Source organism: Neopsephotus bourkii, unplaced genomic scaffold, assembly GCF_033783945.1.
Source record: "Neopsephotus bourkii isolate Nb327-2 ecotype Australia unplaced genomic scaffold, CSIRO-AGI_Nbou_v1 NB_168, whole genome shotgun sequence".
Taxonomy (NCBI): domain Eukaryota; kingdom Metazoa; phylum Chordata; class Aves; order Psittaciformes; family Psittacidae; genus Neopsephotus; species Neopsephotus bourkii.
Window position 1 is genome coordinate 2674474 of NW_026900684.1, and position 20801 is coordinate 2695274.

Sequence of the window (20801 nt, forward strand, 5' to 3'; positions counted from 1 at the left end):
AGTAAACTTTAAAGCAAAGGCATCAAACTTCAGGGGTTCTTCATTCCACGTGTATGCAAATGTTCCATGTAACACACAGTAAGAATCCATCCTGGTTTTTCATTATATAGTCCCTATCTTATTAAAGCCAAAGGCAATCAAAGTTAAAACGTAACCATCGTCATATAATGCATAATGGTATTAAAATCAGTTACTAATGGGATTTGGATGCCTCCATAGTAAATTGTAACCACCACTCTTGCAACTTACATGAGCAGGAATGAAGTGACTGGAAACACACGAAGAGAATTCTGCACTGGAAATGGAATCAGTCAGGGAGCAGCGAGTTACATCACTTTGTAAGCACATGGAAGAGAACTGTCATGCCTAAATGAACCAGAATGCAGAACTGAACTGACTAAATACACCAGGAAAAATTTTGCAACAAAACCACCAGTGTGTTGTTATGTAAGAAAACATTTCTTAGGCCTTTATTTACAAAAGCTTTAATAACAAATACCCTCTGTTATGCAAATCATTTGTTGTTTAAAAAGGACCACCCAGTTACATCATTGTAACTCCATGAAAAAAGGCGTTTTGATTTTTTTACGTACAAGGTAAACCAGAGTAATTTGGCGAACATTTGGAGATTCTTCTACTATTGATTTCTGTGTCAAGCACACACACACGTACGCGCGAGCACACAGGCACAGTGTCGCACTTTCCATCATTTCAGGCTAGTATTTAGCTATTCAATACCACAAAGTCCTTCCTGCACAACTGCTCTGTACACGTGCTATGCAGAGTTAAGAATGTCCTTTAGGGTCCTTTAAAACAATATATCTAAAATATATTGCTAAGATATACTCAAAAATAAACTAGCATTACACTCCTCAGGTAACTTTATTAGCTATAAGTTATTTATATTTTGTTGTTTTACAACAAATATCTGCAACATCTGTCTTTGTAACAACTACAAAAAAGCACGATTTAATTGTCCTTCTAATTCAATTAAATAGTTGGATTTTTTCAGATCTTTGGGTTTTGTCTTTAATTAAACTGACTTTCAAAAATCATGAAATCAAGTATGTAATAAATATGACTTCATAAAAAATATTTGAGGTGTACATTACTAGAATAAAAGCTAGGAAGTTAAATCAAGGGAAGCGTGCCATTCCGAAACTCCTACTATTCCAATATCCTTCAGCTCTCAGCTTCATAGCAAAAACGCTGAAGTCATAGCTGTTCTTTTCCTGAAGGGTGTAAAGCTGTTTTTTCAAGCCTCTTTCCCCCATTACAGAGCGGTTTTAAAGCAGAAGGCCAACCAGCAGTTGACATGTGCAGGATGTGTTTGAAGATGACTGAACACTAATAAGATAACAGCAGTTACTATGATTTCAGTAGTTTGTTTTGCTCGAACAGACAGAGGTTATGCAGCAAGTAAGTCACGTTCTGTGGGCTGAGATACCAAGGCAATACAGCGTGAAGCTGCTGAACTTGGCAGATGATTGTTTTCTAGCTTAGGGCAGAAGAACAGAACAAAACAAAACTTCAACTAAAACAGAGGATCTGAGTCAGAGTCACTCTCTAAAGTGCAAATCTGATGGTCCACAATCTTGAATAGCTAAAACGCCTGCGTACTGGAAGGAACAGACATGAATGGGGAAAGTTAGTTACAATCAGTGCCAGTTAATTTGGAGGAAGGAGGGGGAAAAGAGACAAAACACCAGAAGATCAATACAGGTAAGTTTACCAGACTTAAAATTCATTATGATTTAACATTCCACTTCTCTCTGCCACACTGATCCTATACATGCTTCTTTACAAATGGGCTAGTTATGAGGCCAAAATGTAACCCAGAAAATTTTACATATCAATATCAAGATCAAAATCCTGTGATAGGAACAGTCAAGTTTAGTACGTAGAAAGGCAGAAAAGAAAGTGTGCTGAGAAAGGGGGAAAAAAAGCCTTATTGTCCAAGGGGTTCAACCAGAGATAAAACCTATATACAAGCACATGGAGGTCAAAAAGATGGTCTTTCATTTCATGTCATGACTGTTTGTTGGCTTCTTCTTCATATGCATTTCCTGTGCCATTTTGTACATAAGATGACCCCGAACCAAGGCCGTATAAGTGGCCACAATATTTGGCATCGTCAATGTGATCTTCAAAGAACATCTAAAGAGTTAAAAGAGAAAAATTATTGCCAAAGAAATGGCTCAATTTAAACAGAACTATAGAAAGGTGTTAAAAAGTTACTTTTTAGCATAACATATGAAATCCCAAAGTGCAGAAGCTGATATAATTAACATAATAACACACTTAACAGGGTATCAAAATGTGCTTATATGACATGATTCTTTACAGTAAATCTGCCAACGAATACAATCAGTCTTCTTGTGCACCTTTCCTGATGAAATGGCCAAATGGACTGTTTTGGTAATTTTGTATTATCGGTTATCACCCGCTTTTCTGCAAGTGCAGCGAAGAGATTTCTCCAACTGATCTCTGTGGAGTTTCTCACAACAGGCATATGCCTGGCATCCATCATTGGTGCCCATACTGTACCTACTCTTCAGTATGAGTGTTTTCATCATACTGTGTCCTGAAATGGAGGTATGTCCTCGTTTATATTATAAAGGTTTGAGTGCGGGTAGAATGTTTGAGCGCAAAGCCCGTTATGGAGTTCAAAGAATTGCAGAACAACATATTTCCAGCTAGCTCCTCACAGAGAGGAACTTCATTTAATAAGGAAGCACAAAAATTACTTAAGTTTTGTGGTAAGACTGCATTTACACAAGTCTTAATTGCAAAGAGAACCTTTCAGTGTAAGACATACGTAACCTGTGACATTCTAGCTTTCAGACTCAGATTTTCAAGCAAAACCATGAGTTACCCCACAGAAATAAGAGGACAGCCACCTACACTAAAAACTTCACAGCAACCCTGCTGTGACCCACTGGGAACCACATCCCAGTGTCTGACATTCCAAGTCATCATCAACATCAGAAACCTAAGACAGCCAGAATCATACAGAAGAAGGGTCGACACAATACACAATCTGAATGCAGAGGACTGCATATATGATCCAGGCTAAGAACTTCTCCCTTCAAGCTTTACTTCATGCACCACAGTCTGAATGGGGAGTTCTGTAATGCAAGAATTGTAGACCTCAGAACTTTTAAAGCCCCCAACACTTCTTAAAATAATTAGGTAGGAAAACTCCAAAACAGCAGCTCTACTGTTGCAGAATCAGTATTTAAGTGTTTCTGATGGGAAGAAATGTATCGGGAACTTTTTTTGGCTGGCACACCAACACCCAGCAAGCAAGCTGCAAATCCTTCACAGCAATTAGTAAAATAAACTTTGTACCTCCAAAAGCATTGTAAAATGAATTTTTTTTTTCACTCAAATACATTGTTAAACAATGAACTCTACTGAAAATACTTTAAAAATGCACATTAACTATTTCTGACTCCTGTGCCCTTATTTAGAAAGGCTGCATTTGCAAAGAATCAGAGAAAGAACTAAAAAAAAATAATCAAATCCATGACTGTTGGCTGCTTTGCACTAAAAACCAAGGCTTCTACTTCTCCCAGTAACAGCTTTTGGTAAAAATATTCAAGAAGCTTATTTGCCACATAACACAAACTGCATCTCATGAGAGGAATGGTCCTGAGTTTGAACCTTTTCCACTAGAAAACAAACTTGAAAGGCAGTATGTTAGGCATGATTTTCACATACCTCCTCTTTCTCTTTATTTGCTTTGGATTTTATTTCCAATTCAAGAATGAAAGAACAATACTGGGCAGATGGCAGTTAGCCTCACTGGCCTTGGATCATACCAGAAACACAAACCTCTCTATTGCATCTGTAGCCTATGACCTGCTTGACAACTGCAGGTCCAGTGGAAGCAGAACAGTGTTACAATGAGCAAAACAGCTTAAATCACAGCATTTATTTTTTACTTGCTGTCTCACTAGTATTTGTCAGAAACTTGTGGTCGTTTTCTCCATTATACAAAAGGCTGCACTACAGAAGGTAGACATTTCATACTAAACACTATTAAAAGATGAGGTTTACTACTGCCATCCATTTTGACATGGTAAGCAACACTAAATTACTAGCAGAACGCCATGTTCAGATGTACTGGCAAATGCTTTGCAGAAGAGGCCCATTTAACATTTATTTGTTCAACTAATGCAAAATAACCCAATATCTTCCTGTTTTATGCAGACAAGTAGCAAGAAGATGCGAAGCTTCTAAGACCTGATTTCCCTTGCTGCAAACCTTGAATTAATTGACCAATGTATAATCTTTTAGAACCCGAGTTAATCTGTGCTTAACTTAATAGTAAGGAACAAATGCATGGACATTTTCCACAGTAGTGGAAAGTCATTATTTAATGTACCTACAGCCTGCAAGTTTAGCTGTGACTAGTCAACACTTTCCCTCTCTAGACCTGCCATAAGCAGCAGTGCACACCAGCCAAGTACTATACTGAGCAGAAGCTTCCAGAGAGTTGGCTTTCAGTGTGCGAGTATGGGAACCACACTCCCTGAATGGCATATGCTTCCAGCAGCTCATATGCTCACTTCTGGAGCCACCTAAAAATGGTACCCTCCGAAACAGGTAATAGAAAAAAAACAAAAAAACCATAGAAGATTTCAAAAGCCAGGCACAGAAATAAGAAGCAATATGCACTCACAGCATCTAAGCAGGGAATCAGAAGGGCTGGGTCACACGCTGAGAAAAACACAGGTGGTCTTATCTTTGTCAAGAGTGACCCCTGACCTTAAAATACAGCAGACTTAACAGAATCAGCAACTCATCTACCTATTGCAGCACATTACTATCATGGAGACAAAACCAGTATGTCCACCTACTTCTCTCATTTTGAAAAAGGCCATTCCTGTGAGTAAAGAATCAGATCCTGCCTGATGCTGTGGTCCTATTCTTTCCAGCTCTAGCTGCTCAGCCACTTCTTGTAATCCACCCTGAAACAGAAAACAATTGTGTTAACTGCTGAAAAATAAAGCAGAAAACTGAACAGCTGTATTTGGGGAAAATCTGTTACACAAGTCACACAACAGCAGGTGTATTTCAACACTTGCACAGTAGCTGAAGGAGGTATTATACTAGATAAATACACACCTGGAAAAATCAAACATTCAGTATCAATAGCAACATTAGAATTCTGTGTCAGTACTGATTAAATAAAGCACTATCAACAAAGCTACTACTCCTTCATGTTCCAGCTTCTTGATTAACCAGATGTCATTACTTTACAAAACAACTCCTTCAAGATGTTGAAAGAACTGGCAGTGCTGAAGAACAAAACCAGGTGTTCCTGTGCTTGTATTTGCATGAAAGTTTAAAAGGTAAAAATGTTCTACAACCTCAAGAATTCTACTGCTTACAAATGAGGTGCCCATAAGCCTCCATGACTTAAAAATACCTAGGCTTCCTTTGAAACAGACCTTTTTATTTCCACTTACCTTTCAACAACTGAGTTTTTCCACTTCCCTTCACAAAAACCGAGAGTATCCTTAAGTATCTAGAACACTACAGGGAGTCCAGGAAAGTGTTACACAGCAGGCATTTAGAAACCTGATGGTAAAGTCCAAAGAGGAAGAAAGCACCCACTCCAGCTTTTCTGTTAGAGAGCCATATTTAAGTCACATGTGTTGCAGTGAAACCTATTTCTTATCAAAGTATTCAAACACCTCACACACACAAAGGGAACAATTCAAAAGTGTAATTTTCTCTTTTGACTGTTGATACACGGTGAAGCTGCAGACATCACTCCAGAGCTGCAAATCTATCTGTTCTTAAAGGTAAGACTTACCCAGTTTTGAAGCAAACTTTCTTCCCAACAAGCTGATGTGAAAAACTATTCCCTTAACTGCAAAGTGACTAAATAAACCTCTTATTTAGTGTTTGGGGATTATTACCCCCAAAATGCTAATAACCACTATGTATGGAAGCAAACCTGTCAGAATCTGTCTGGCTTTACACAGGAACACAGATCTGTTGAAGGACAGACAGGCTATACTGTAATTGCAGTCTAATGCTGTAAACTACACTGGGAGCACATAATGTTGTACATAAAGTTTTTGTTTTTAAGCGATTAAGCCATAAAGCTACTGGAAACAAACTAAAGCATGTGCACGTTCTTTAAGGTCTAGAAGGATCAAAAATGTGAAGACAAACTGCTTAGTGCTCCCATAAGGTTTGGAAGGAAAAAGAATGTTGCACAGAGGCAGTGCTTTTAAAGAAAGACTGCCTAGTATTACAGTTCACCTTTGCTCGCTCTCAACCCATTTCAAGTACAGGAAGGGAAGCAATAAGAGGCAAAAGCATAACAAAGTTAAAACTAACAGAGCAATAGAAATAAAGCCTGATCTGAAAATGAGATCAAACATTATGAAAATTTCTGTGAATCTTATGGCAACAGGTTTTGGGCCAGGTTTCTGTTTTGTTTAAAACGATGGAAGCTTCAGTAACACCGTTTGGAATCAACAGCTCCAAACCAACATGAAAACATAGTACCGGTATGGCTAGTTTTATTCTAGCTTAAGCAGCAAGAATACAGTTTACAGAAGTTTAAGATAGTAAGTCTATACATTACACAGTTACGCTCTGAAGCTAGCTAGTTTCTTTATGTGCTTGGATACAATATCTGAACACTTCAACCATGCTTAGCAATCTAACTTACACTCAAAAACATGCTGAGGGCTAGTGGTCAGCAGAAAACAAAAAATGCATCTCAGATGTAAGTATGTTTGCTGCTTTCAAACTCCAAAAACAATCTGTGAAGAGTTAGCAACAGCAGGTAGGCCCATTACCATCACTTTTGGCTCCTAAACCCTCTGCTTCCTCAAGCTGTGAATAAGCAGTGCCTCATCACCAGGTTTTGCTAGCTGTAACTTATCTACTCTAGCTTCAAGTAACTTTGAGGAAAAAACCACTCAAGAATAAAAATCAGTAACAGTTACACAGCAGCTGCAAGCTCTGGAATGCAGCCTTAGTAATTCAAACTTTACAGTAACTGCAGCCTACAGAAGAATGCTTTGAAAGTAGTGCTTTTAATCCCTTTGTGAATGTATCCATTGGTAAATGTATCACACACGACTTGTCTTCTTGGTCTACAACTGCAATACCTGCAGAATTACATTTGGCTGTCTCTGAAAGATTACTGGGATTGTCTTTCAGGCAAGACTTTGCACTGCAGATAAGAACATTTTACTCATGGAGAGAAGGCCAAATTCTTCCTAAATTTTCAGACCATCAGTCTTTCAAGAATAAAGCCACAGACTGATTTACATAAACACACAACCAGAGCCAACAGCAAATTCAGATCAAACACTGGTTTCATGGCACTGGTACCAGAATTTATTGTTCTGCATGAACCCCATATTTAAAAGCAACTTTCCAACAAGGTCTATAAATCTACCTTAGAGTTACCATTACTATCGAAAAGGTTTGGGATTGTTTACATAGAATGATTTTTAGAGAACAAGCAGGAGTTTTAACCTATACTAATCAATATACCAACTCCCAACCTGCGTATCAGTACATTCATGCCCATTTAAGTTGGAGTAACATACTATAAATTCAGTCACTTAAAAGCTTCCCAATCCTGAAGCATGTTTCTTTTTGACTATGGGTGTGTGGGGGCACTGTGTGAGGGACCTACAGTAGGTCAGCGACTTCCATATGAAAAAACTCTTTAAGATTAGTCAATAAAGGACAACTGCACAGCAGTTCAGTTCACTGCAATTTAATAGACTGAATGTGAAGTATCAGGAGACAGCACATGCATTTTTAGTTACAAAACTGGATATTTAGCAATCTGTTTCAGATAGCTGCTCTCAGTACAGTACAAGTCCACTATAATTTCATCACTGATAAATCTGGACAGGCAGGGTAGTCCACATCCCTTCCCTGCTGTCATTACCAGCCTCCACATCAGGTGACAGGATCAAGATTTACGGCAGGAAACTGACCTACATATTCAGCTCTGAAAAATAAAATCACCCTTGTTCTTAAGGTTTGCTGGAACAAAACCTGGGAGGGTTTATCTTGTCTCCAAAAAAACATTAGCGTCTCTAAACAATGACAGTTACACACAATTACATCTTAATGAAATGACAGGAAATATAACCCCTCTTTTCCCCAGACTCACTGGGAGTGTCACCTCTGGAATGGTGACACTGTCGCCCCTCCTACATCGCTAAAGTTGGATTACACATTCTGCTTTTGGAAGGTGTGTTGCCACCACTAAGACACCAGATGCTTTATGCTGCTTCACCAGGAGTGATAAAATGAGGACGCTTTTTTTTTGGGTTTGCCTCCCCTAACCCCTCCTTTAAGACTCCTGAATTTTTTCTCCTGGCCTCTGTGGAGAAAAACTGTGTTTATGATGTTCATTAATACTCTGCCATTTACCCAGCTGATTATACCAATAACAGATCCAGATGAACACAGGTAGGTATATTTCTCTTTTTCTGACTGGAAGGCAGGTCTTTTTTTCCAACACTAACTCAATTAAGAAAGGACTCACACTGTTGACTTCCCACACAAGTAGGCTACTAAAAAGTTACATGCTCTATTACTTTATCTCAGAAAGAAACAGAGGACTATAAACAGCATACAGATCACTGGTCCAGCATGATGAAGTGGCAAGCCATCCCTTAGGATTTGGTTGTACTACAGTCAGTGTTCTTTTCCCTGCAGGTTCTCATTAAGAAAGCCTAGAGAATCAAGTTACTTCCCATAAAAGCAGCAAGTCATTAATTGCGATGCACCTCCTTCCAGCAGCAGTCTAGACTCTTACAGTTCTTTGGCAAGTAAAGCTGTTCACAGTCCCTGTAGCATCTTTCTTTCATTTGCTGTCTTCCCCTTCACATACTTAGTTCCAGTTTCCATTCATTCTCCAGTCCAATTAAGTATCCACATTTTATGTCTGACAGAGTAAACCCATTAGGAGCCTCAGTGGCTTGACATAAGTTTTTAGTACTGCTTTTTTTGCCCAGAAGCCACATATTGTCTCTGAACATATGTTGTTGTTTATCTTTCCTTATGAAGCCATCTGAATTATTCTTCATTCCTCTTCCCAAGATAATTCCACAGCATCATCGTCGCAATTACCTTTGCCAAGATGACTGCAGTCCTTTAGTGGACTGCACAACGAAGAAATAAGAGTATACAAAACCCATCAATTCTTATGGCTCAAAAAGTGAAGGATTAATTTCAAACATTGGTTTATCATCTGTCAACAAAGCCTGGGCACTGTAAAGGCAGCATCAACATGCAATTTTTTACCAGGTAAGCAGTTATAACAATTGATGCGTGCTCCTGCCTGCTTCTATCAATAGCCTTTAATATTAAATATAAAAGCTTGAGACAACACTGCTTAATAGGTATTATCAAAGCAAAACCAGTAAATAACAATGTAGAAAATAACAATTATTTTTTTTTTTTAGGCATAACTAATTCTGCCTCCAAACCCAAAAGTTGTTCTGAGCCATTAGCAGGTTACTCACCTTCAGATTTTTGCAGCTCTTCATGAGATACTTTACATCATAGATGACTGGGAAAAACAACCGCAGTATCTCAAAGAAGTCCAACTCTTCTTCAGGTAGATTAGAGTTTGTCAGGATTTTGATTAGATAGCCAAAGTCATATCCACTGCAAATTAATAACAAAAACAATATAAGCCAGTAATTTAGAAGCATCCTTCTCACTTCCAACATCAAGACTTTATTACACGTTAGCAGGACATTTAGCTTAATTTCAATGCAATTAAGACTGATTTTATGAAAGACTAAGCCTCAGTGTTAATGGCCCTATTACAGATCCCAGGGAAAATATTTTAATTTAGTCTGAATGACGCCAAGTGAAGACAGAGAAAGGTCTGCCTATAGGGGTTTCTCTAAATCCTGAAAACAAGGTAATGCTGCTGTGGCTTCGTCTGGCAAAAACTTGCATTCTGGTGTAAGAATTGAGTTTCTCACTACAAACTGAACAAGACAGACTTTTACAGTTCTTGAAATACAAAAGATTAAGGAGTTTCCAGAGCCAGCATATTTATGTCTGCAGGCAAGTTTCACCCTCACCAACAAAGACTGGACTTTCTTCCAATTTCCCCAAGTAAATCAGTACACATTAAACAACTGAAAAAAAAAAAAAAAACAGATTGTAGACTATTACTCTTTATGGAGGCAAGGACAGATTAAGTTGGAAAAACTTCACTGTGTGCATGTAAGTCAGCAGGAGGCAACAAGACAACCGAGCAGTACAGGTTTGGCAGAAGAAACTGAGGTATTATAGTATGTATGTGGAAGGAAGAATTTGGGAAGACTTCCTTCCCAAGAGCCTGACTGAAGAATGAGAACATAGGAAGAACAAGGTGAGGCAGTAAAATGGAAACCACATACTTTCACAAAGGGTTATGATAGGAACCCTAGGGTTTAAAGCATAGGAAAGGCAGATGTCAGGTACTAAGCAGGACTAAATGCCACAACAGTGATGACAAGTTACCCTTTTCCCTAGGAAGACAGAAGTTACAAGCCATGATCTGTTCATGAATCTGATCTGTTCTGATCCCCTGCAGAACTGCCTGTGTACGCACACATACACACACTAGAGAGGGGCAGATATGTTCTCTTCTTTGTTATTAGGTTTGCATTGAACCAAACCAGTTCCTAGATTTTACTGACATGCAATTTTAAAAACACCTGTACTAACAAAGATGAAAACACACATCAGGGCTGCTTCTGCTGAAGGCTGCATCAGTTTTGCTGCTTAAGGAACCTTTGTGTATAGCTGAGAGACAATTCAAGTGAACTGGTGGCTACCAGAGACTCAAAATTCTCAGTTGAAGACTTCATATTCATTCTTGGTCACATGACGATCTTTATCTGAGAGATGAACAAAATTAACTGAGGGAGTACAGAAGACAAATCAGTTACAAATGGGCACTGTACTATTGATTCTGTGGATATTTAGGACCCATAAAGACTGCTGAATTCTGACGTAAGCTCAAAGCTTTCACTTGCATGCTCAATGTGAAGAGGTCTGCTTTTTGTACCTTTCTTATATGATGGGAGTCTCTACATCATCTTTATCTTATGATTTTCTAGAGAGAGGGTAGAAAATCTTAAACATACTGGGAATGAATGACTGTTTGCCAAGAGCCCATTATTACAAGATATACAAAAGTAATGGGACTATTGCAGCCTTCCCATGGGGGGGGTTCCAGTACTCTAAACAGGAATTTCATGTTGAACGAATCCTGCACTGCATCTGGTGCCTTGAAGCTGTGCTGGCAGCACTCCAACCTCTACAGCAGCAGCCACTGGCCAGGCGCAAAGAAGCCAAAGATAAATACGAATTTCAGCCGAGTTTTATAAAGTAAAAATTTGAAATATACTTGGCAGAACAGTAGCTTGGAAGCTTAGTTTTATTAGATCTCAGGGAGGGAAAGGGGGGAAGCCTGTATCAGCATAAAGCCCTCTAGAGAAAAAAAATAAAAAGAAAAAAGCCACGCTAGCAAAAAAGGCTGCTCAGAAAAATGCAGAAAAGGCTGTTCAGGATTAAGGAGATTTACTCCGCTGGAGATTAGAGAGGTTATTAACTCACTGAATTCCTGCCATTTGCCATCCTTGTGGCTCAAATGTAGCAGCTGTATTAAAACTCTTAAAGTAAAGAAAACAGTATTTGTGCTCCTCTTAAATTTTTTGACCTTTCTCCTCTTCCCGAAAGAATTATGCGCATGTCTGAATTACAAGCAAACATATGCTCTCAAACACTTCCATTAAGAAGGAAGTACTGTAAGAAAAGAAACATGAAGATTCATTTACTATTTGTATTAAGAGGGAGGAGGTGGTCATAAATCTGCAATTTTGATGAAGATTCCCCCCTCCCCCCCCCCCCCGCCTTGGGGACTGTGGCAGACTCATTTCAGGATCTTTGTGCCTAAAAAGCAACAGGGCATTCAAACAACTGTTTTAACAGACATAATTGCTCTTCCACTGCATGACAACATTCAGTCAGATATTTGCTCTTGGATCCTAAGCCTGGGTTAGCTTTAGTCAGCTCAAACAAATGATGTCTCATATTTCTTAAATTCCAGCTGTTTAGACTTAGTCCCAGTGTGCTCGTAACAATCACCACAAACCACGCTTTACTAATCATAATGCAGTATTAAGGCATTTACATAATCTTTTTAGTATACTTTGGGGGGGTAATATGCTCCAGTCATCAAGCCTATACAGACATAAGGATTGTCACTTCAATCCAAGACTAAGATACACCAAGTTTAAAAATTTGAGTGGCCACTGCTGCTGAATGCGGACAAGGATAAGAAAGTCCACAATGAGCAATTTGGTAATCCCATGCTCATTAAAGAACTTTCCTTCTAATCCTCTAATAGACAATTAGTGGTTGCTTTCTACCCTGAAGCACACAGGCTTCCATTCCTTATAAAGCTTTCACTATTTCTAATATAATCACCTACTGTTACTGCAGCTAACCACAGTCCCTGGAGCCAGAAAGCTTTCTTCTTTTTTGCACTGAACATGGACAGCTGCAGGCAACAAGACCATGGAAAAGATCAAAGGTGCCTGTACTTCTTTCCCATACTTCCAGAAATTCAGATAGCCAATTAACAATTAATTCTACTCAAGCACCAGCAGTCTCTGAAATAAATCAAAACCTGACAGACCTGAGAAAGCTTTAGTTCACTTTCTAACTGGCTATCAGAAATGAACCAACAGATTCAATTTTACTAAAATCTGTCTCACACAAATGATTATTGAAATACAATAGCTTGGAACTTCCCCACTTCCAAAAAACATCTGGGTTAAGAGGCATGTTTGTACAGATCCCCCAAAGGTAGACTGAGGTTGCACACAGGTGGACACTCAAAGCCTCAGCACATACTCAGTTGAATATCCACAAAACCAGTATTTGAACTGTTCTGTTTTATAATTTGTTAGACTGCCAAGCACTCACAGCTCTCAACGGTGACAAGATCAAAATTCAGGGTTTCCCCCCCCTCACTCAACTCAAATACATTTTAACATACACAAGATTTGAGTTGCTTAAGAAGTTGTGATATATACAAGAATCGGTGACAGTGCAATGGCAGAGGTGCAGATCCATACAGATTCACCAATAGGTAAGGAAGTTACATCAAATGCAGAGGTAAAAAGCACAAAGCAAGCTATTTTAGAAGCCAACAACTTAGAAATAAACTACATAACAGTTCAAGTAAATCAAAGATGTGAAATGATACAAAACCAACACACAAGCTCACTCTGAAAAAGGAGTAACTTCCCTCTGCCCACTTCCTTGAAGACTCATACATTTGGAGGATAAGTAGTAACTAAAGTTTTTGAGGAAACAGAACCAATAGCACGGTCAGCAACATCAAGTACACCTTTTTGCAGTAGTAAAAGAACTACTGCGTGGAAAGCCTACATGAAACAAATTTTCAACTGAGTTGTCCTGCTGTTTAAGCTTCCACCAACAGTACATAATCACAATCAACACAAGATAAATTTAGAAACAGCTGTTTACTGCTCTTTGTGGCACATTCTATGTGACCCGTGCTCATTTGCAGCTTTGTGCAATCTTAGATCCCAAGTTCTGTGCTCAAGATAGTATCAACATACTCTATCAAGCACAAGAGCCTTTACATGCTTTTTGACATCAAGCAGAGTTGTTGATAATCAGTGTTGGATAAACATTTACTGGAACAGCTGTTTAAGGGGATTTCTAAAGACATTTTCAGTAAAGTCCACAACAGAAACTCATTTAAGCACAAATGAAACTGGACTTGGATAAAGCCATTCCAAATCCCTTACAAAAGCTGCACTAGTAAAAATGACAGTATTGCTCAAAGTTTACACTACACTTCAATCAGCATATGAGTCAGGAATCACACACAATCAATGTAATTATGCTTTAAAAAGAATCCCTAGTATGGAAATGGTTCAGGTATTCTTTTGCTAGGATAGCTTACACTGGACCCTTAAACTTACTACTAAGTGATACTGGAAGAACACTTTTGTAGCTGTAACTGCTCCTATGTGGCAGTGTCTGCTGATGTACAAGATACATGCATAATATGCCTCCCCAGCCCTTCTCCTGAACTATCCAGGTTATTTTACTATAGTCAAGTGTAAATCAAAAATATGCACATAAGAGCCCATAATAATGGGTTTAAGAAGCTTAAAGAAACTTAATTCGCTAATTCAAGCATTTGTAGTTAAGTTTGACACAGCTCATGGCATTATTTTTCTCCCATGGTGCTACTGCAGTAGCACAATAGCAAGAGTAAGATTATTTTGGAGTCATATTGTGAGTAGAGACAGCTGCAAGTGGAAGATGGAGGCAGATCAGGTGGCAAGCGTACTCAAAGAGGATCCCTGATTTTTTTTTTGTTAGCTGTTCCCCCTCCCCTTTGGAAGGAAAGTCAGTCTAAAACTTGCATTCTATAAAGCAAGCCAAAATGATGACTTCCGCAACAGGCTGTTATATGCATCTTTCCATTACTGTCTTGCATTGCTTGCTGAAGAAATCCTTATTTTTCAGTTGGTTAAAAATATAAATACTTCTCTAATTCCATGTGACTCTCTCTTCAAAGCTCCCCTCCAAGCTTTAACACTTAAGAATGAAGAATTTCCTTTTTTCTGATTTTGTCATCTACATATTACAGCTCAACAATGTAGCATGCATGATAAACAACAATAAGGTTGTAAAGAAACTACTAGTCTAAGCTAAAATGCTTGCTCTACCTGTTGACTTATTTATCAGCCAGCATTTAAGATGGCAACTTGAGGGCATTATATAACAATAAGCCATTAAAGCCACTGTTGCTTGCAAGAAGTGCAAATTACCTCTGGCAGGTAGCTGACTACACAATGACTCCTGTCTAAGTTTTAAGGTGTTCAATCTTATTAATGCCTGAAGATCTTTTCTATCTTGACAGATTCACAGAGATTTAGCATTCACAATTCTATTTCTACTTAGAGAATGTGCTCCTGTGCTGGTATAAATAGTAAAATATATTCAAGGCTTAGAATACAGAATCAAGGTTTATCAGGACTCTCCTTCAAGATGAGCAATTTCAGCTGCCCAGATTACCAGGAGATTTAGAACAAATTTAAAAGTGCCTTACAGAACTCTTCACTGACAGTTCTGCAGTCGCTGCTCTAAGACAAACTGCATTTGCTCAAGAATTGCTTAGGAATAGCTTGCTTTTATCATTGTTACAATTATTACTAGCATGTGTGATATTAAAAGATACAATGCCACCTGCTGGCTTAGGAGTTTCTTGCTTTTCTGGTTTACAGTTTTCTGGTTACAGTGTAAACACCGTTAGTAAAACACCACTACACTCTAATACAGAATGGTGCTATAGGTACTACAGCAGAAATACTTTCAAAGTCTTAGCAACTAAGGTACCTGCTATATACGCTATCACATGTAAACCACTTATCACATGAGATGTGAAACCCAAGCTCTAAAATTCAATGATCAGTGCCAAAAACGCCAACCCTTAACATGCAAAATTTACCTATGAAAGGAAAGCCACTTGACTCCTTCACATAGTACAACTCCTGATGTCATAAGCAGTTCTGCAAAGTATTGTGTCTCAATTCCTTCTTCTTCATGCTTTTTAAACTGAATACCAGATGTTGTCAACAGCTCAATAGAGTCCTGGGCGTACATATCTTCTCTAAAAAAAAAAAAAAAAAAAAAGTAAATTTCAGAATCTACAAACCTCAGTGATTATAAACCTGGTAACATTTATTTTTTGTTGTTCACTCCACAGACTTTGCTGCATAGAGAGGGAACAACTTGATTTTTTTTTTCCATGTTAATTTCAAAACAAACCTTTTTCATGGCTTTTATGAACCATCACCAGCATTTCATCCTTCCCAGCATCTCCATTCTCTCCTCCTTCATAAAATACTAGTTCCTGCTCCTCTCCCAGTTACCCAAAACTCCTCTTTTAGCAAATCTAAGGAAAGTTAATGTATGAATACACATATTTTACTGAATAATATCTATTGCTGGAACTGTGACAAATTTAACGTTAACAGTTGAAGCACTAACGCCCTGCACTACAGAATTAGGAATAGTATACTCCAGATCCCAGTGCTGCAGTAGTTCTGTGAATAATATTTTTCACACATTCTTGTGATATAAGTGTATGTAAAGTTTTAGATGCACGCTCAAAACTTCCTTCTCACTACAACTGGAAATTAAGCCTTTGTTCCACCTAGTCAACCCTTAAAATTCAGGTAGCCTAACATTTTCTTTCTAAAGACCATCTTCTAATAGCCATATTTTGGACCTAAAATTTCACAGGCTAGAAAAAGATTCCTCTATGCCTTGTTTGATCCTCTCATATCCCTCTACTCATTCCCTTTACTATTAACATTTTTGTAAAGTCTTAGGGATGCTGTGATGAAATCAATGTTTTGGGGTTTTTTTTTTCCCCTAAAGTTTAATCTACCTAGAGGATGATATTCATATTACTGTCACCAACATACTATTCTACAAACTCTCTTCAGTGTATAGTTTTCAATTTTAATAAAAAAATAAACACAACCAAAACAAGCCACAAAAAATAAAGGAGATACGACAACCAATATATCAAACTTGACTACTAGATTCAGTCATAGACTCATACCCCTTATTCCTAACAGCAGGTCATCATTCATCAGAACATAGAGATACATTCTTGAGATGTGTTGTATCTTTTTTCCCCTCCCTCCTACACAGCTGCTCATTAGTGCTCCAGCTTTAAGGCATCATTTTCCTAACACCTGTCCATCTCCCTAACACATTAAAGAACCCATCCAAAACAAACATGCCTATTTTAAAAGAAGAAGTTTCAATTCTAGTTTGTTGCTTTGCACTCATCAGGTGGATAGTCAGTTTAGAGAAATATTTACGCTCTTTAAAAGCACACTATAACAAGACCTGGCTGGAACAACACACAAAAAAAATTTACCTTCCAGGAACAGCCAACAGCTGTTTTGCTTCAGGAACAGAACACTTGGCACAGGGCCACTTCCCAAAAAGTTTAGAAAAACATAAAACAGGTTTCACCAACCATGCACAAGAAAAAAACCTCATGCTTTATGCAGCACTTACCTAGCTCACATTTTGTACCAAATCCCCCATGGGAACCACTAGTTCGTTAGGTGACTGCCTATCTTGCCTTACTAAGCTGCCCTATCTACACTGTATCTGGCACAAGTGGATGGAAAACTACTTTTATTTTCAGTTGCTTGACATTAAGTGGACCTTTGAAGAAAATAAAAATAAAAAAAAAGCATAACACAGGTTCTTCTTCCCAGATCACAGTTTGGAAGTTACTAATTCATTTCTCCTCCTCCCATATTTAGCCAGATTAATATATTCTATTAAGAAAACAGAAACTTTCTGTCCAGCATTTATATAGCCAGGTAAGGTTAGAGATACCAAAACAACAAATCTGCACTCCCAGTTCTTTTAAGAGGTGCTTCAGACAAAACTTTTTTTAAAAAATCATGTCATTCCTAAGCCCAAACTGACTAGTAACAAGACACAGCACTGACAGTTTAGAAAAGCAAAAAGATCAAGAGACAGCAGCAGACTTTTTTTCAAGAAGCCTGATTACTTTGAAAACCCTTCTTTTTATCTGCAGAAGAAAAAAAGGTCTGTTCTTTAAAGCTCCTTTAGGCTGCAATTTTAACTCATGTACATGAACTTGTCCTGTGATCAGCTTGTAAACTGCCAAAAGCCTTCAACATGCTTAAGTCTGAGTAGAGTTCGCACTGATACTCAGCTCAGGCCATATGAAAATTTATCAGACCAATTATGTTTACTTCAGGAAAAAACTCAAGATACTGCGCAGCCTTGTCTCAACTACCTTCTAAAGGTATAATCAGGACTCCACAGAAGCATCTGTGGGGTTCTCACTGGAAAAATTAGGCTTATACTTAAAAGATTTATCACTGATGAAAATCACATGGCAAAATAGTTCACAATATTACTCCAATAGATCATAAAAAAATAAACCAACATTTTACAGAAATAATCCAGAATAAAAATCTTCACAGGAGTTATACTATAGAATCAACAATCCATTCTTCATCAAAAGGATTGTCAAGCATTAGAACAGGCTGCCCAGGAAAACTGGTGAAGTCACCATCCCTGAAGGCATTTACAAGACCCAAAATTGTAGATGTGGCACTTAGGGACATGGTTTAGTGGTGGACTTGGCAGTGCTAGGTTAACAGCTGGACTCAATGATCTTAAAGGTCCTTTCCAACCTAAACAATACTATGCTATACAAGAAAATTAAAATACAGTAGCTCAGAGTATACAGCTTTGAAAAACACAAGACAGACTGCTGCAGTACTAAAAACTGAATGTAATTTACTAGCGTATTATCTAGAACTTATTGTGAGCCTCTTAATAATAGTGTTATTTTAAACAGTACATATCACACTTGCTGATATTTGTCATGCTCCTTTTTAGTCACTTCAGTAACATTACATTTTTTCTTCACATTGGTATTTTCCATTTAAAAATATGCAAAGGAATAATGTGACTTCTGTAATAACTAGTCAGAGTTATGCTAAGGTAGAAGTACTTTGAAATGCCAAATATGAAAAGACTAAGCTAACTCTTACACCAACTATAAATGCCTCTTTTTGAAACTTTTTCATCAAATTACTAACAGCAAGACAGGCTGTACAGAAGTGAGGAAAGAAAGCATGTATGTGGCTGACAAAATTTTTCCTATTTATGTATAGATACATAAAGTACCTAGAGCATTCCAATTATTCAGATAAAAATAATTGCTACAGGTTTCACAACCTAGAACACATTTTAAGTCAGAAACACATATTCACCCTCGCAGACGTTTAAGACTTACGTTAAATTAAATTTAAAATTAAACTGCCAAGTTGATGTTCCTGGAGGGTATTCTCCTTGCTCGTTCATAAAAGTCAGTCCTAGTTGAATTATTTTCAGCAAGTCTACATTGCAGCGTAATAACTGGTACTGATAGTCTGCATTGCTTCTGAATTCTCCAATAGGTCTTGCAACTACTCCTGGAAATTCTGTATCCTGCAAGAAAAGAATTAAAACTTCAACATAAGGCACCCATAAAAATACACGTTGCTCATTCTTAATAAAACATCTCAAGCATCTTAACTTTCATAGCTAAAGATTACTCTACATTTAGCTTTTAAAAAGGTAATAATCAGGATCCCAATATTTGTACAGCATTAATTCAACCTTAAGATTCCACTATTCTTTCAGTTAAAATGAATGAACAAGCCCATAGCTTTAATTTACTAACATCAAATGAAGGCATCATGTTTATCGTGGTAATTTGCTAGAAAAACATCAAATGCCCACTTACCATAGCTACATAGTTATACTTCCGTATAACTTGACGAATTTTCTTCATCTCTTCATCTAAGTTACAAGCCCAAACTTCACAGATTCTTTGGCTATGGTCTACGGTAGCTGCTGGCATAGTGGGGGGCTTTAGAGACCATACATCAAAAGTTACACTTGACTGAGGACCAGTTTCATAAAGAGAACGTCAACTGTTTATTTTTTTAACCTAAGAGACAAAGAAAGTAAAGTATCAGAGCATAAGTTTTTATTCTTCATTTATCTGGGAAAAAGCACATCCTAATTCCAGGATCAAGCTTTATTCTTCAGAATTTCATACAAGCAGCACAACATAGCCACCAAAACCATGCAAATTTCAGCTATATGAGTTCAAAATACTGTCTGAAACTGAAACCCTATGGTTTTGTTAGTAACTTCATTTCCTGCAGAAAGCCTTGCAAACCAGCAAGGAGCACTAGTTCAACTGATGAAAGAGGTACTTAAGCCCACAAGCGTTACTCCCCATAGGTTAGAAAAGCACATTCCTGTGGATGCCACGGCTGCGTGCAACATGAAACGAAGCGGCAATGCGATTCTTTGCGTTACGCAGAACTGGGGGGCACTGCGGATGGCGGGAAGCCGCCCGAGCTGGCCGCCTCCCTGGGCAAGCGTCTCTTTCAGCTCGTACGGGCCCAGGGAACTGAGACATGGCTCAACAGACGCGCGCTCACAGGTTCCCGGCCGCTTCCCTGTGCGTATAAGGCCCGACGAACGCCTCAAGGAGCCGCAAAACCGCGCCAGGCAGCACCCCGCCATGGGGAATGGGCCGCAGTGGGAAGGGGCCACCCCAGCTTACCTTGCCCCGCCCCGGCCTGGAGCCGGCAGAGGCTCCGCTCCCGAGCCCACCTTCGGCGGCCCGGGAAACCACGACCCACCCGCAGCAGGCCGTCACGACCACCAGTAAGGCAGCGGGGCCACCGTGGGCCCAAGCGGGGCAAGGCACCGGGCCGTCTCCAGCTCCCCCCCTTCCCGCAGCCCGCCGACGCCCCCCATGCCTCCCTCGCTGCTCACTCACGCTCTCGGCCGGGCCGCGCCGGGCCGCGGCGGGTCTGGCGGAGGCCCCGCGGCGGCCCGCGAACGCCCCACAGCCACCGGCCGCCGCGCGAGACGCAGGAAGCGCCGCCCCACCGCACAAAAGCCATTACATCATCGCCGCGCGCCGCTGTGTAGGCCTTTCCCCCCTCACCTCTGACCGCCGACAGCGGCGGCACCAATCACCGACCGCGCCCACGCCTTCTGCCTTCCGCCTCCCGTCCGCGGATCAGGTCGGCGGCGCGCGGCTGCGACGCAACCTGCACGCTGACGTAGCGGCGGGGCGGGGCGAAGGGGGGGCGCATGCGGGA

The 20801-nt window shown here is 39.3% G+C and overlaps 1 protein-coding gene across 5 annotated transcripts; it reads right to left on the reverse strand.

Annotated features, from left to right (window-relative positions):
* Positions 1-438: 438 nt before the first annotated feature.
* Positions 439-20763, reverse strand: CNOT7 (CCR4-NOT transcription complex subunit 7). Of its 5 annotated transcripts, none has more exons than XM_061371066.1 (7): positions 20645-20763; positions 19421-19627; positions 18929-19122; positions 15569-15730; positions 9528-9672; positions 4866-4976; positions 439-2157 (listed from the first exon to the last, which is right to left on the reverse strand). In XM_061371066.1, the coding sequence occupies exons 2-7, from the start codon at positions 19535-19537 to the stop codon at positions 2029-2031; spliced, it is 858 nt and encodes a 285-aa protein (XP_061227050.1). In that variant the 5' UTR covers positions 19538-19627; positions 20645-20763; the 3' UTR covers positions 439-2028. The 5 variants fall into 5 exon arrangements, with proteins under 5 accessions (XP_061227050.1, XP_061227023.1, XP_061227033.1 ...); XM_061371039.1 differs by lacking the exon at positions 20645-20763 and adding an exon at positions 20470-20604; XM_061371049.1 differs by lacking the exon at positions 20645-20763 and adding an exon at positions 20474-20603.
* Positions 20764-20801: the final 38 nt, after the last annotated feature.